At 37.6% G+C, this 17568-nt stretch overlaps 1 protein-coding gene across 4 annotated transcripts in view; it reads right to left on the bottom strand.

Annotated features, from left to right (window-relative positions):
• Positions 1 to 5469: 5469 nt before the first annotated feature.
• The window catches only part of CDK6 (cyclin dependent kinase 6), a 128162-nt gene continuing 116063 nt past the window's right edge, over positions 5470 to 17568 (bottom strand). For all 4 annotated transcript variants that reach the window (XM_021551739.2, XM_021551737.2, XM_021551738.2 and 1 more), the window contains 3 exons: positions 16955 to 17005; positions 12981 to 13116; positions 5470 to 11319 (listed from right to left, as the gene is read on the bottom strand). In XM_021551739.2, the coding sequence (XP_021407414.1) occupies positions 11173 to 11319; positions 12981 to 13116; positions 16955 to 17005 (334 nt within the window). In that variant the 3' untranslated portion in view covers positions 5470 to 11172. The remainder of the gene's footprint in view (positions 11320 to 12980; positions 13117 to 16954; positions 17006 to 17568) is intronic.

Genomic DNA, 17568 nt, shown 5'->3' with positions numbered 1-17568 from the left:
GCATCTGGAATTAACAGATACCTACTGGGCCTTCTACAAACAAAGTAAAGCCAAAGGCAGTCTATGTAATGTTTTCTAATTTTAGTTTTTCAGACATCTCCCAACTATGTGTAAAATTAGCTCTACAATAGCATTTCAATCTGGTTATTCCTTTACATATTAAAACAAAAATTCTCTAAAGCATAAAAATTGCTAAATCTGAACACATATACTACTCTAATTGCAAAACTCAATGCACAGTATGATACTTATTTATGACTTTTGCAGACTGATCTATCTTCCTGCCTCTCTAAGAAGCTAGCTTCATTTCAACAACCAAAATGTATACTAAATGCAAATAAACAATAAAGCAGCAAGGCTTGACGCATTTTTTTGCAACTACCCTTTCACAGGACTAATGTGTTTTCATACAAAATAATATACTAAGTCATAATAGCAATAATTTAGCATAATGTCAAATAACTTGAAGATAAATGTGTCCACATTTTCAATAAACACAGACCCCATTTACTGGTGTCTTGGTGCTGTTATTAACCATGTGTCCTCACAATTACAGTCAGATCCTAAAGGAAAACCTTTTTCTGCAAATACTTTTTGTGAGCAACTACACTCACCCAAGTAAGCCTTCTCTGCTCTGTGAGACTGCTCAGCTGAGGTACAGTATTTGTGTCTTTGCAGATTTAGGCCTTCAGACTGAAGAGTATCAAGTTAGTGAGGAAGTACAAATACACACTGTAACACAGAAAGTAGAAGACAGACCTACAGACGAAAGCACCCTGTGATGCCTTTGGGAGTTATAAACATCACTTCCAAAGTATACAGTTCCAACTTGTAACACAGCATTTTGAAGGTATAATTTCTCTTTAACGAGAGCATTCAAAGACATTATACTTTTAAAGCTGTTCAAAGTAATGCAGCAAAATATTATATTAACAACAAAATTCATATGAGATTCAAGGGCAGATATAGACCACTTAAATGAATTGGAATGAAGTAGACCATAAATCTATTAATCTGAATACTTGTAAAGAATTTACAAGGAAATTAAAGTCTGCAAGGAATGAATGAATCTGTTGGCTTGGTTTCAGTGCCAAAATGATCAGCATTGTGCAGAAAACAGATTCTATTGGAAAAATAAATGGCATCTTTGTATTTTCCCTATCTTAAGTGTTTTGAAAATGTGTTTCTTTTTCTAGCAGAAGGGACTGCCTTGCCTATGAATGGTGCCTGGCTAAGAGTCCTTGAGACTCTTTCAGTCCGTGTGTCAACTGGAACTGGTTCTCACTTACCAAAAAGCACCATCATAATGTAAACTTTGTTTGCTCACATTGCTGTGACTCAAACAGGTTGTAGGAAGGGAGTTCAAACTCCTGGCAAAGAGATTTTGAACACTGTGGAGAATGACAGGTTTTTATCAGTACTTAGTGGAAGGCAGATGCTGTGGATGTTGAATTCTGTTTGTTGGAACTAAACAGAGAGAACTTCACTTTCCTGACCAGTGACAGGACTCAAAGCTGAATCGGGGGGGAGGTTAAGTTGGATATCAGAAAAAGATTTTTCACCCAGAGGGTGACTGGGCACTAGAACAGACTCCCCAGGGAAGTGGTCACAGCACCAAGCTTAGTTCAGACAGAGTTCAAGAGGTGTTTGAATAACACTGTTATGCACATGGTGTGATTCTTGGAGTTGGATTCAGTGATCCTGATAGGTCCCTTCCAACTCAGCATTATGATTCCCTTAATACTGACCACCACAGAGTAATCAAGATTTTCTGACTGCTGGCCTTCTCTTGTTGAGATGATAAACTATAAGGTAATGCTTTTCTTTTCAACTTACTACACACAATAGAAAGGAGTGGGGAGGTGAAATAAATAAAATCAAAACATTAACAGAGGTCGAACACCACGGGGTTGCTAGACATCTAAAGAGAAAAAACCTCTAATCTCATGATGCTGCACTCCTTAGATTTTGTTCTGATAGGTAACTTCAGTTCAAAATGTGCATGGCAACCAATACTTTCACACAAGCGCATCCTCCCTCAGCTTACATAAGCTACCTTCTACAGCCTCATATCCACAAACTTCTTGCCAGCATCCAATTTCTGAAGTACATTTTGGTGTAGGTGCAACCCATGGTTACAGTCACCTTTCTTAAAAGGGACTCCATGATAAAGTCTCTGCAAGAAATTATGGCAGATTTTGGCCTTGCTAGAAAAACACTTATTTAACTAGCGTGCTGTAGACTCAGGCTACATTTTAAACTCAGTTTGGTGGATTATTCTCTATTACAGATGAAGGATGATTGTTTGAGATACATACAATCTACCTGGAATACAACATTTTGTCTTTTCCCACAGAATGTCCATAATTCAGTATTGCCCCTTTTGTGTAGTGGAAGAGTTTTCTTAGGGGAGTTCTTATATCACTGATGTTTAAAATGCTGTTTAAAAAGTAGAAGTCAACTGTCATAGAAATAGTAAACATAGTATCCACTCTAGAGCCACGGAAGACTGTTCCTTAGAATATTTTGGTGTTTAAGGTCTGTTTGTGCCTAGTACTTGTGGCAGGGCTCTGTACTTCACACTGCCATAACCCGAAGGGAAGGAATGAGCTTGATTGCCATGAACACGTGAACACAACCTGGGGGAGAGCTGGGGACTGTTTCACAGTTGCTCCACCCAATGCTGGGAGGAATCTCTTCCTGAGAATAGTGATCTTGGGGAAGCAGGGTAAGCAGTTGGAGGCTGTTATTTCTACTATTCTATCCATTAAAAGCTTCTGGATAACAGGGGTATCACTGTGTGTTCTTGTAAAAATCTGTATCACAGACAGTTGTTATGGGATTTTCTGTACTTAGTAAATGATCTCCTGAATCCAAAGTTGTTTTGGCTGATCAACTGAACATTATGTTCAATCTAATCTATTCTAGCTCATTGCTTTGCTTGAACCAAAAAGTGTGAAAGTAGCACACATTTTACCATATTCTACTGTATTACTTCCCTGTTTCTAATGAGAAGTGAGAAAAAATGAAGAGTACAAATCACTGGCTGCCCAAGATTGGAAGTTGCAGAGTCACAAGGAAGTAATTTAGCTCACAGCTACTTCAGTGGTAGTGGAAGCACCAGCAGGGTCAGATACAAATGACAGGTAATTGTCGCTGCAGTGAGAGGAAGCAGGAAAGCTGGAAATCTTCTGAGGAATAGGCTTCCTTCACAGTGTCACAGAATGATCATCTGGGATAAGGAAGGGACTGCTTGAATGGTGGAGTGGTCTACCAGTATATGTATTTAACAATAGCCAGAGAACTACTGTGGAGAATTAGAGGTTTCCCATCCCTGGAATTGTGAAGTTTGTCTCTGTGCCAAGGCCGGTTGCTCATGCTTAATGGAAGGATCAAACTGTGCCAACACTTACCCTGCCACCCATGTACATAGACTGAACAAAACAAAATGTTACGCAGGTTTCCTATTCTGCATTTTTGGAGCTGGCATAAGAATAGTTAACAGTAGCTCTCCTGTTGGCAAAGCAGCTCAGACAGCTCATTCCTACTCTACAACCTACAAAAAGTCTTTTCATTTCCCATGGCAGATGATTTTGCATTATTATTTACACTGGGTGTTGGACACACTTGCTAAGCCCTCAGACTTCCTCCTGTAAGATGGTGAATCTGGACTGATCCAGAAAAACTTGCATGTGGATAACCTTATCAAAATCCAAGTGTGCAAAACCATGCCATTTGGGATGATCAAAGAATGTTCAATTTACAGCAGGAGTCAACTTCTAATGCAGAACATTGCATACTAAGACACTGTCAGAGCTGCACATTCTCCACTGTCTGCAGCTGAACTACAGGCACTGTCTCCATAGACAGCTTAATCAGCTGTCAAGCTGGCTCATAAAACTTTTTTTTTTTATATCTACCCAGAAAAAGCTCTAGCTTATGCAAAATTTTAAAAAATAGAGCTGTTGCTATGTTGAAGAAGTACACTGTAACTCACGATTTGAGCTGGCATAAGTATCTGGAACAAAAATCACGTTCATGAGTCTTGCATCTTGTCATCTTATATGACAGGAGAAAACAAAACAACTGGAAAAAAGTCTTCCCCCTATGTTTATATGTAACTTTTCCATGTAGTCAAACTCACTTGCCAACTCTCCTGCTCTCTGCCCTTTTTTCTCTTTCCATCACATCATGATTTTCCTCCTTCATCTATCTACTCAAAATTGATCCTAACGTTAAAGAACTGGTGTTTTGCTTTTTTTTTTAAAAATGCTGAGAATTAGCAGAACATGATGTACATGTGAAACATGGAATAAAATGAAGGGCTCCATATTGTTGAACATTGATTTCAAACCCACTAGGAGTAATTGTACAACAAAATCTGTCAGCCTGTGAAAAGTCATTTTCCATTCAGTGGCAGAGACTGTCCCCTGTCTGGATTTAACATGAGCATGTCAATGCAAGCAAGTATCCATGTAAACACTAGAAAATGTGTTTTTTTCAGGCATGTGGATGGATTTGCAGAAAGCGAATAGTGCAGAATGCAAATTTGGCTCGCTCAGTGAACTTGAGAGCTTTACAACACATCCTTGTAGACAGCAAAGTAAATCACAAGTTTAACAGGACGTGTTTTCCCATCTCCTTTCAAACAGTACGGGTTGCTTTAGTGCAAATGAACATTTAAGTGGTAGTCGAATAAATTCATACTTGGATGCTTTTCTTCTATAAAACCCTATCACCTTTGCAAAGTCAGTGAAAAAGTATCAGTTTCAATGCATATTTAATAAATTGTTTGCATTCATATATCTCACATCAAAAATATACTCCTTTTCACTCATCCTGACAGTATTTTCCAAATAGTTTCTTAAAAATCTCCTTTCTAATCCTTATCAAGTGTCAGCTGTTTGTGGGCACTTTTTTTTCTCTTTTTTTCTTTTTTAAAGAAGGCAGAATATTTTGTCTGATCCTTTCTGGAAACAAAAAAAAAAAATCTGCTCTACCACAATCACCAACAATCAAAATATTATTGTAGAAGTTATTCTTACTTTCTCTAGCCTTGCAAAAATCTCATTAACACTGGGCTGGATAAAACCCATCAACGTATCCCAAAAAAGATAAAATATATAATGTGAAGGGGAAAAGACCATATGGTTAAGGAGTTTTGATTTACCTTTGCTGTTTTACAGAGTCTTGCAATGAAGGCTAGAAAACTGAATATTGCAGAAGCTTCCACAGGACTTTTAAGTCAAAGCAAATTTTCCACTAACTTTAATAACAGCAACCTCAGGTTTTTCTGCCCAGAAAGCAAAAGGCTCATCTAAGAATGGTGCTGGTTAATTTTAGTTTCTGATGAGTACATGAAGAACTGATGATATCTATTTGGCCTGGAAAAATCACTTTTGAGAACAAGTTCCCACTTGTTTCAGTTCTGTTTGGGTGCCTATCACAGAATTAAAAACATACACATCATTTTTCAGGAATACTTTTTAATGGAAAAATAAATGACTTTCAAGATTTTGAGTGTTACAGCTAAAGTAATGATTTTCAGCTGGTTTCTCAAAGAGTGTAATGAGCCATTTTTCATATTATTTGTGCACACTACTCTTAAGTGGTCTTTATGGTTCTTACATTGTATATGTATTGCAGATCAGTATGCAATACTTGCTAAGCTTCAAACTAAAGGGAAGAAACAACACTTGGCAAAAGTATATTTGTCAGTTTGTATGTCTACATCTTTCTTCTTTTAATGGCCTAGTTAGTTAGAATAGATGAGAAAGCTTCTTTTTGTTTTACATAAAATATTGAGATTTGATGGTTACAGAGTCTAGTGCAGAAACTAGAATTATATTACAGCCATTATCTAACAATTTGCAAGATGCAGATGGATAATAAAATAAACAGCTCACAAATAAAACCTCAATTTAACTTGTACAGCCTGTTAGACTGCTAAAATTGTAGTCATGCTTTTGAACATCTGAACTGTACTTGCACAAAAAAATGGATATGGAAATAAAACTTGGATGCTTAAACATATAAAATCCCATTTAATTTTCTAGACATTGTTTCTGATTTTCTTCACTGCAAGTAACCTATATACTCAAGGCTTAGTAATCAAAAGGAAGTAAAAATATAGCTTATTGATAGTCAGTTATTGAAGAGTTCACCTCTCTGTGAAAGTAAAAATATATTTCTTAAATTTTCTCCCACTAATGCAGTTTGGAAAAATGCTTTTTCTAACACACTAATTTCAAGAACATAATTTACACATTAAAAAAAAAAAGTGTGAAATCCTGTTAACATCAAAAAATATCTTGATATTTAGAAACAGTTTTGAAGCAATAAAATAAATATGTTAGGTTCCTAAGCTTGCAATCAATTCAAGCTTCCAGCATAAAACAACAAAATCACTCAAACAGCCTAGTAACTTCTAATTCACATTGTATATAAAAGTCAATCTATTCCTGAACCTACTGTATATGAAAAATACTAGCCAAGTGGTTCTATAAAACAGAGTTCTTAGAATAAGCTTCCTCATTATTCAAATGTGTCTTATGCATGGAACATAATTAATTTATATGGCCTTTTAAACCAAACTCTGTGGTTTCTGATTCATGTATGCATTTGACAACTGATGTGTTTTCCGTTGTGAGTCAGGTAAGTGCTCCTAGTTTGCTGGCTAAAAGACCAAACCAGCATGTTTTCTCTTTATTTTCCATATTAAAGTTGGTCTAATATCTAACAGCAGAAAAAATTACATGTATAATAAAGCATGCTTTTCAAAGACAGTGAGTGAACCTATGAAAAGCAGCAAGGCACAATATTTTCTTCTTACTCCCCAAAACAACCACTGAGTATAAAAACCAAAGAAGAGTTACCATGCTGGAAACCTTCCCCCATGCAGAAGATGTTCAAATGCTGTAATTTAGTGATTCCTTTCATTAAAATGCTCTGTACACATAGCCCTAAATTTCTTTTTTTTTTTTTTTTTTTTGCAAACATGACACCCTCATTTTTTGGTGTGTTTTAGGACAGAAACAACAGAGAAAGTTGCTCTATTATAAATCATGGTGGACTAATAGGTTGAAAGAAACCTGGACTGTGGGCACAGCCTACACAGAAATATGCACAAATCCCAGTTTTAGAATTTCACTAACCACACAGAAGGCAACGCAGGGGTACACTAAACTAAGGAGGTGCACAAAGTTCTTGTCTCATCACTGGTTCAGGCTATGGTACTAAAAGATTCAACATTTAGTAATAGGAATGGAGGGGACATTGACACTGCGTAGCTATGGAAAATTTGGAAGAATTTTGCTGGAAATAGCACCTGTGAGCATCACTGAAACCTGCTTACAGAAGGGAGTACAGAAGGAGATGAACAGGAAGGCTGCTGTGAGCGTGGACAGGGGGAAGAGAGAAGTGCTGCACCAGATGGATTGCTAAGTTTCAGCAATTAGCACTTCCCTAGCTGGCTGCTGTGATTATTTTCCTTGGCTATTGGGTCTGGTTTTTTATCTGCAGAGTTATGTAGTAGTGGCTAAAAAAAAAAGAAGTTTGGTGGGAGATAGAAATTTCTCCTTCCATTAGTTAGAACACCCTGTTCACTGCTAAGAAGAGCACAGTGCCTGGCTGTGGGTGTTCTAGGAGCTATACTTAACACATCTTTTGTTATTCAGCATTTTTTAGCTGCTGATAAACCACTCCTGTAGAAGAGAACACATACAGGTTTAGATATCACTAAGAAAAATTGCACTCTGAAGTCTTCTTTAAAGGTGTACAAAGAGTTTTCATCACAGCACTTTCTTTTTCACTTACACAATTCCTACGTCCTACACATATGGCAGTAATGAGTAAAGGTACTAAAATATTAGAGCTATACCAGTAACATAAGAAGAGCAAGGGCATGGGTTTGAGCACAGTCCCACAGCTGTCTGTGCTGTCTAATTATAAATATAATTCCTGGCATGGTATTATCCAATGACAGTGCTTTGCCCAGCCAGAGAACAGACTTTCTCAGTTCACTAGCGTAAGTGAAGCCCCACATGGTTTGGCAGGGAAGACTGGGATACGATTAAGCCTATGGCATGTCAAATGGAATTTCTTCCTGAAGAATTTGGAAAAGGAGGTAATTTGAAAAATTGTTGGTCCTTTGAATCCAGGCCCTTGCTACCACAAGGACCCCATTAGAGAAATATTTTCCCTAACCCTGCCAAGATTCTTAGATTTCTTGGTTTTGTTCCTGCCATTCCCACTGGTAAGATGTTCCAGAATGTGACCATTAATGCAGCCCTTTGCAAACTGTTCTCCTGAATACTCTCCTTTATAACCTGATCCTACTATATTAGACAACATACAGCACCATGTTGCAGAAGCTCTGCTTCTGACTCCATAAGCCAGCCCCTGTTTTTCTCTGCTGCTTGCTTAGCTCTTTGATACTACGATTGGGAAATACTGCTCCAGTAGTTAAATTCCTGGTGATTTCCACATTCTCATTAGTTTTTGGGCCAATACTAACCTTTGGCTTTAAGTATTCTCTCCCCTCCTTTGTGTTTTTACCCTAATAATGAATCTACATTCAGCAACCATATCCTCTATTGTTAAGCTTTGCTAAGCTTAATAGAACAGATTCTTACATGGAACAGATGAACATTTCTGTCTGAGAGTTTTAAGCCTAATTTGGAAAATATCATCTCCTCCTCTACATTTTCACCCTACATTAGTTGGTGGAGAGCTCTGGGAGAGTTCCCTGAGCAGTTGCTGGGAAGCCACACCAGCTGAATGCCCTGCTAAGGTATTTATGACAGATAGCTCCACTCTAGGTAAAATGTGGAATGTTTTCAAAAGTGCTAAACTCCATAAAAAACTTTTCTAATTACTACTGCTGCAAGAGTCTCCTGACTTTTGGCTCTGTTTGTTGTTCTACTTAGTGTTTAAAAATCACTAGCAAAAAATTCACTCTGGCCCATCCTTCTCTGTGAATGTTAAAAATTATTTACACTTGGGTCCACTAACCCACACAAGAATAGGGTTGTGACAAGACCAGTGCAGTAGGTCTGCAGTTCTCTTTGGGTGTAGGAACAATGAGAATGACAAGTGCAAGGCCAAGATTAGGAGGTTTGCTGCTGTGGCAGCTCCCTGGCCTTCAGCTTCCTGTTCACAGAGCTTCCAAAATTCTGATGTTACAGATCTGTGATATTTCTGTGTGCAGATGCTTTCTGCATGCTCTTGCCAGGCCCAATTTGCAATTTGCCTGTTCATGCTGGTTAAGTTTTGCATAGGCTCATTCTGGGCACAAAGAAAAGCACAGGCCACTGCATGCAAGCACGCAAGTGGTCCTTTTAAAATCTGGCTTGTTTAAAGTAGACCTAATTTAACCATATATCACACACTTAAATGTCTAACAATAACAAAAAACTTTATCCAGGAGAGAGATAAGATCCACTTACTATCCTAGCAGTGGACCATGAGCCAGACAGCAGAGATACCTGAAACAGAGTTAACAGTGAGGTTCACCACATGAGTGAGAGACCTGCCTGTGAGATGGCTGCAAGTTCCCCTGTCACAGCTGGAAAAGTTATATTGCCCAGCTCACTGCTGAGGACCTACTTCTGCCAAGCATGCCATGCACGAGGATCTCATGCTGGCTCACCACCTAGACAAGATGAAATAGAGACAAGGAAGAGAGAAGCCTAAGGGACTGTCACAGGAGGAAGCATAGCTGGCTGCTTCACATAGCATCAGTTATATTCATTGGACCAATATTTTCTCCCAAGTCACGTCCAAGTAAATGCACTAAAGTCATGCTAGGGAACAGTTTTTATGGATTTAAAATATTTCTTTTTCCCCAGTACAGTATTAAAAAAATAAAAGTTTCTTCTCAAAATACTGAAAATATATTTTAGTTAAGGTAAAAACACTAAATATAAAAATTCCAGGTAATATTTAAAATAACTGTGCTATAAAAACAAGTAAATTGCTTTGTTATTTTGACATTCAATAATGGCACATTAACCTTAGTGGAGAGGCATGTGCTAGTATCCCCACATGGTGGTTTAGGAGAGAAGGTCATGCATTTCTGCATAGAAAACAAGCCTGCTTAGTAAGTGACATGTGAGGGATTCTGAGCATTACTGTGATGCATCGGGGGGTGTTGCAGGCAAGGCAGAACAGTATACAGAGTACAATACAGCACAAATACTTTTCTGTGCTTATTACAGGTATAGGATTCTCTGCTTCTGAACCAGAAATATTTTTTCTGTTTTGTTTTTGGCTGACAATAAGAACAGGTTGAAGGTGAAAATCTGTACTGATTTTCATTGTATCTGCTCATGTCTTTGAGCTGGACATCAGCAAATTATTTGGAATGAGATGAAGAAAATATGCTTGCAGCTGTTTCCAGGGGGGAATGATGGGTTAGACAATGGACTAGAACGTGTCTGCATTTCAACACAGAAAGACCATGTGGAAATTGAAACAGTAAGAACAGAACAGTTTTTTAAAACATGCACACAAACATAGCTATATAATAACTCGTTTGTGTATGAAAAAACCTAAAAGCTGAGACATTTATTATGATCATCATCATCACTGTTATTTTTATAGAGCAACAAAATGATAAATTAATCCATCCAGGTTTTCAAGTGGGGAAGCACCTGCATATCTGCTATGAATGAACAGTAGCTGGATGTATCAATGCATGTATCAGTTTGCAGGTTGCAGAGATCTGGTATTTCAATGCCATTCTTTAAATATCACAGAATAACAATAATAAAGTACCAAATCATGCTTCAGCAGCTAGAGAGAGAGAGAAAGATTGCATCATATTTTGGCAGTGAGTCGATCATCAAACACTGGCAGCATTCAATATTAGAAAGATAAAATGGCAGCAAAACTGGTCAGCAGCTTCTCTTTGTCTGGAGTTTTCCCAGGTAGATAAACAAAACAAACATAAAGCTGCAACAGGAGCAGGTCAAAGCCCTGGCCCTTGCATTGCTCTGATAAAAGTAAACTAGATTGATTTCCATGGATAAGCACATCACAATCCCAAAATAAAAGATAAGTGCATAAAACCTCCAAATAATGATCTCGCTAGGACAGCTGTGTGGTTTGTATGAGACAGTGGCCTTGTCAGCTACACGTCTTGTTCATTTATGGTTCATCTTCAGTCAGCACTTATGATGCATTCACCTCACTGGAGTTTTGGCTGGATGACACGTGACAGTCCATATTCTCCTTGAATTTCTCCAGATCATGGAAATATGGGTGAGAGAGGGCAACATATGCAGATATTCTTTTGGCTGGGTTGAACGCCAAGCATTTCTGAAAGTATGAAAAGAAGTTGATTTTAACTACAGTGTACAGTTAACCATGCTATCATTGCATACATACATTAGTGCATACCATGTTCAGTTTATGATCAGGATGAGACACAACACAGTCTCAGAAGGAGGTGCACAATGACCATCCATATTAAAACAAGCAGTGGGGTCACAGCATAAGAGTATGGCCACCTCAAAAATTACACGCTAGAAAATTCAAGTATTCACAGTTTATGAAATCCCAGAACACACAGGTTTTCTTGAATTCACATGCATAGGACAGCCTTCATCTGTTTATGTTGTGTGTTCAGTTTCTCTCTCATCTTCCTAGCTGGACTTTGATGGCCCTCCTTCCAGATCTATATCCCAGCCTTTGTCTATCCAGCATTGAAATCTCTACCCCAGACCTGCATTTATACCTTGTTGTTTATGGCATTCACCTCCATGTATTGTTCTTCCCACTGTTCTTGTCTAACCAATTCCTACTCCTATTTTCTTTTCTTGTATCAGAACTTCTATCATTTAACTCCTGAAATTTAATTCAGTGACTTCCAGTTGTACTCTCCCCTTTCATCTGTGGCTCCCAGTTATCATCTCTTTGCCTAGCAGGAACAGATTTCTTTTCTACCTCAATTTCTAGGCACAGATATTTATCTTCTTTCTCCCTCTCTCCCTCACATCATGCCTTACACTCACTGAGCTCCCAGCCATATATACATATATATACATATTATTCCTTCTTATTCTTAGAATCTAATTCTTGTCCCATGCCTAGCTTCCATTTCCAGGCTGTCTGCAAGCACAGCAGATTTTTCTCATAGTAGTGTTTGTCCCTTGTCATTTCACGTGTCCAGATGAAGTCCAGCTTTCCTGCTGTCATGAGGACACTGCAGGACCATCTGCTGTTGGACAACCTTGGCCAGAGTCAGCAGCTCCTGAAGAGATGCATCAAGTCTTTCAAGAATTGCAATCCACCTAGCCCACATGAATCAAGATCCTTAGAAGACTTCTAGAGAACAAATCTAACTAGATTTCAATAAACACAGCATGAAGCAAACTGATGCAAGGTCATTCCCTATATTCCATTTCAAGATTGAATTTCAGGACTGGGATTTCTAATGTATCTATAACAATGATGGAAATAGCTGTACCAGCCCAATTCTTTTGCTTCTATTCAGCCTTGCCATTTGCAAGAGGCAATCATTGGTGAATTGCAAGTGTAAAGTCTTCAGCATTCAGCAGAAAGCTAGCAGATGCAATCTGTCATTAAGTCTATTTCCTGCTTTATACTGGGTCCACTATAGCACCAAAATAGTAGATCCATGTTTGTACTCACATCAGGCCAATACTGTACGGATGGCTGCCCCAGTGCACTGCAGTGGTCAGTAATGAGGATCTAATCATAAGGTCTAATGACAGGTCAAACAGATAAGTCCCTGACCTAGTTTCCTAATCTTGAGCTATTCTCAGCTCTGACACCTCTAGAGCCAAAGGGAGTGTCTTTGTGCTGTTGTTTCACAGATTAACACAAACTGTCTTACTGATTTTTAGCTTTTTTTTTACTAACTCCATTAAATGGAAACTTCATTTTTTCTTGGCAAGTTGCATGCACAGTGGGAGTCATCCGTCATGTGAGATAGGGAACAACAAATAGAAACTCACAAGAAGCAAGTCTTTGCCTACTTCATCAATATCTGGTACAAATTTTTCAATAGGTTGTGCGGGTCTGGAAGTAAAAGCATTTCTTGGAAGGGCAACATCATTAGGCCAGTCCTCTTCTTCTGGGAGTCCAATTACACTGTGAAATGGAAAACATAATGTTAGCTCTGAACATTTATGCAGTTTTCCTTTCATATTGGTTACACTGAGTGGCATTTTGTAAGTATTTTTGTTTAAATGAGCATAAATGTTTAATTGTACAGTAGTGCAATAATCTCTGTGAACGGAAGCTGATAGGCCCTCAATGTGCTTGGTAGAACCACAATTTTCTGGCCCAGGTCTCAATTTTCTGAGTCTTTTTATTGAAAAAAAGCTTAGTGCTTTAGAAAAAAGTTGCTTAGCTCTTGACTGGATGGTGCAACGTATGTCACTCCAGATGATTAAAAGCAGTAAGTTTCAAAGGGGAATTGCATGCAAGGATCTTTTTTCACAAGAATGGGGACTGAGAGAAGACCGTGGGTCAAGATGAGGGTAAGGCAATAAAAGGGATGTTTCATAATGCTTCAAAGCTATGTGCAGTAATTGTTGCCCAAATTTAAACAATTTATTTGCTTCACAATACAGGTTTTAAAGTCTCTATTTAGAAGTGGAAAGGCACTTGAGTGCCTTTGTGGTTTTGCTTTCAATTGTATTTTAGTTTTTCTTTACTCTTTAACAGAATATTTTAATTTCTTTAAGTATTTTATTTCTTTATTTTTTAAATTAAAGCAGATATTTATACTTATTAAATAATCATGCTGAGTTTTAAAACTCAAAAAAATTAAATAGTAGGTAAATCACCAACAATGAATTATGTCTTGTACATTTTACATTTTAGTCTGCTGTTAATATTTGTGGGGTTCAAAACCAGTTTCTTATGGAAATTCTGGAAAAGATCATACAGTACTTGCTTGGTTTCAGGGAAAACATTTTTATAACCTGTAAAATTGAGATTTTCAATGGAAACTCTGACAGGGTAAGACAAGAAAGAAGAGAAAAACAATGTCACTGAATACTTGGGCTTGCACAAAGGCCAGTGCCACTAGGGAGCAGCATTGACCTTTTTTCTCACGGAGTTTGTCACAAGACTGGGTGAGGCCGTGGGCCAACCACATGGAGGTAAATCATGGGTTACCTCAGTGAATGTAATGGAATTACCCCACCTCTCTACCTATGTGGATTTTACATTGTAATTTGGCTTACCTAAAATCCCTCTGAAAATTAGTATCTCCTCAAAATAACAGCATGACTGGAAGGGCAAAGCAATTATAATCTCAGGACAATTAAATCCTAATGCATCTGGACATATCACAGCTCTTGGGAAATGCTAAGCTGAATCTGTATGAGAAACCACATTTTCCATTTATCAGGTGCAGTGTGCCTATGGGGCAGCTTCCTTGGCCATAGCAGTTAAAGCCTTTTGATTAGATATTTCAGGATCTGGCCCCATGTTAAATATAATACAAATAGCATGAAAGATGGGAGAGTTAAGTATTTTAAATAACAATGACATTTAACCTATCATTCAAATGTGTTTGGTTAGTCCCACTGTTTTCAATGACTGCACAGCAGAGCAGGAACGGGGCAGAATAAGCACAGACACAGGCAAAGCTAATGACAAGAAACCAGGAGGCAGCCTGTCAGAGAGGGGTGGGCTGGACAAGACAGAGTGCAAAGGAGAGACAGTTTTAGTTACACACATGTAGTACTCAAAATCCCTTAATAATGAATGTCTGAGGAGCTGCTCCCACTTTAATGGTCTGGTAGCATCACCATTTCAGTGACTAAGTTTGGGAGTAGTTTGGGTAAGTTTCACCTCCTGCCAAAGGTTCAGGTCTGGTCTTGAGAAATGCTGAGTACTTCCCACTCCCATTGATCACAATAGGAGACAAGCCTGTTCAAACCATTGCAGTTCAGCCTGAAATCTCTGAGGATATGCCACAAGCTGGTAGTGTCCCGGAAAAGCAAGAAAATGTTTCGAGCCGTGTATGAGGGATTTACCCTCAAACACAGCGGAATTTTACTGACACAAATCACAATGCACATGTAAAGCAAAGGCAGATCACAGCCTGATTATCTGAAAGAATGCATCAGTCCAGACTGCACTGGACTGCACGAAAATCCTGAAACTTCCTTCTGTCCAAACTGATCTCTAGAATGAGTCACTAGTGTACAAAGAAACAACCCTCCTACAAGAAGAGCTAGGCCTAACTGTAGGGGGTTCTCCAGCTGTGAAAACACAAAATAAACACTATTTGGCACAACCTCTCAGAATTCAAGACAGAAACTTCTCAACTGTTTAGGAAGAACTGTACAAAAGAAGCAAACCCAAACTTTCTCTTTAAGTAGATGTGCAATACGGAATTTCTTCTAAATTTAGCACAGCATTTTCTTTTCTTAGTGAATTCTTTTCTGCACAGGTAATCTCAGCCCCTAGGGATGGAAAGATCTCTGTTGGAGGCTGCCACTAGCAGCTATGCATTTAATCCTAGCCCAGTTAATTTTCATTTTCCCCTTAAATGTCATAAATGAAAGAAATCACAGCTATGTCTTTTTCAATTGTAAAATATGTTGTATGTATCAAAGCTGTCTTCATTTAATAAAGGAGAATATTATAGGACTAAAGCAGTAGTTTTGGCAGAAGAAAAAAGTCAACTTTAAGGACTGATTTTTCTGGATTGGGCAGGAAGAGTTATTTAGCGCATGACAAATTAACCACACAAGTGAGTCACATACTCATGGTATGGTATGCAGGAAAGGGAAGTCAACTCTGTGAAATCAAGACCTGCAATTTAGAAACCCCACATTAAATAATGAAAATGTTTAGAAACAGATCTGTTATGATTTGAGAACTGGAAAAATGGTTAAACAGAAAAAAATCATTATTTGTTCAGTTTAAGCTTTTCTTAGAAATTTTACTATCTTCTCTTTGGAATATCTTCAAGAAAATAACATTTATGAGTAATACTTCTCACTCTCTCTCTGTGCTATCTACTTCTTACTTTGCCCTGCAGCTCCTCCATACAGAAAGGGAAGACAGAGGTGCAGAGGCAACCAGGCATTAGTTCTCTGGATTGGTACCAGCTCTGTGTGTCAGTGTGGCTTTGATTTCCTAACTACACGATATGTATATCAGATCTCTTAAAAATACACAAATGTTCCTTAGTCTGAAGAGCTTTTATGAGAAAAAGTAAAATAATCCTATGTAATTATCATATTGATAATATCAATAACTTAATTTTGGATGAGAAATATTCCACCTCAGAGAGTTTAGAGTCTACCCGCCTCCTTAATGTATTTGATGTATCTGAAGAACACAAACTCCTAGAACTGTAAAATGGTTTTCAAATAAAGTAAAATCATTGCTGAGAAAGCTCATGTTAAAATGCTGATATTCCCTCAGTTCTCACAGTTACTTTCCAGATCAAAATATGGACTGTTAACAGGCTACACAATATATTTTAAAAGCTAACTTATTTTTGGATGTTTGAAAGTATTTTCTGCAAAGATGCTATTGGTAATAATTTTAGAAATTTCAGCTTTTAATGTATTCTAATGTTGTTTTCTGCAATGCATAAAGAAATAAAACAAAAAAAAAATAAAGCCTCTGTGTTTGTTTACATGAAGAAAATCTCTTGGACTTAACTGTTTATGAATATATATGAATGGTACATGCACAGTATGTTTAAGAGACTTAAAAAAGCCCAAACCCAGAAATCTCATAAATTCCTGATGATGGCTATCAGTTTTTTGTTGCTTCCTCATTCCACTCTGACACAGAATACATGGAAATATCATGTTGCATACCATAGCACTAGGAAATATGTTCTAGGAATACTTTGTTCTAGTCACATTATTGCATAAAAACATGGCAAAGAAATCTCATAGCGTTTCAATGTTAAACAGATACTGACGTAAGCCAATTAGTTATTACTTACTCAAAGATTTTTCCTAGTTGATCAACATCTGAATTTCCACGGAAGAGTGGTCTGAAAAAATAAAAAAAAATGTTTTTAGGATGTGACTTGCTTTAAGTAATGTAAATTTTTATATGTCATTGACAGTTGCCAACGTGAAAATATGGGGGTTTTTGACACTTCGTATCTTCTGCTTCCATGCTTTATCCAGTCTGCAAGTGAACCTTTCAAGTTTCTACTAAAACTGGTAACAAAAGGGAACAGATGACACGCGCTTTTGAATACACTACTTTTGAAAATTTAATTGTGCCCTTTTGCATGAATGACATAATTTCTCCTCAACTAATACTGTCCTATGAATTATATCATTAACTAAACAGTTTTCAATACAAAGAACACTAAAATAGCTCCTAAGAGAGACAAAAACAGAGTGAATGTCATGCAGTTCAATAAAACATAATAACATTAGAAATTAATTATTATTAATATAAATTGAAAATTAAATTTCTTGCATACTGTATATTGGAAATGTGCTCCTAAGTTTAAGAGGTCAAATAAATGACAATGGATTCATGAAAGTCTGTAAACAATGGGGTGTGAAACAGTACAGAATTTACCTTGAAGTAGAGGAAAAC

This window comes from Lonchura striata, chromosome 1, assembly GCF_046129695.1.
Source record: "Lonchura striata isolate bLonStr1 chromosome 1, bLonStr1.mat, whole genome shotgun sequence".
Lineage (NCBI taxonomy): Eukaryota > Metazoa > Chordata > Aves > Passeriformes > Estrildidae > Lonchura > Lonchura striata.
This window is presented reverse-complemented; position numbering and strand designations above follow the sequence as displayed.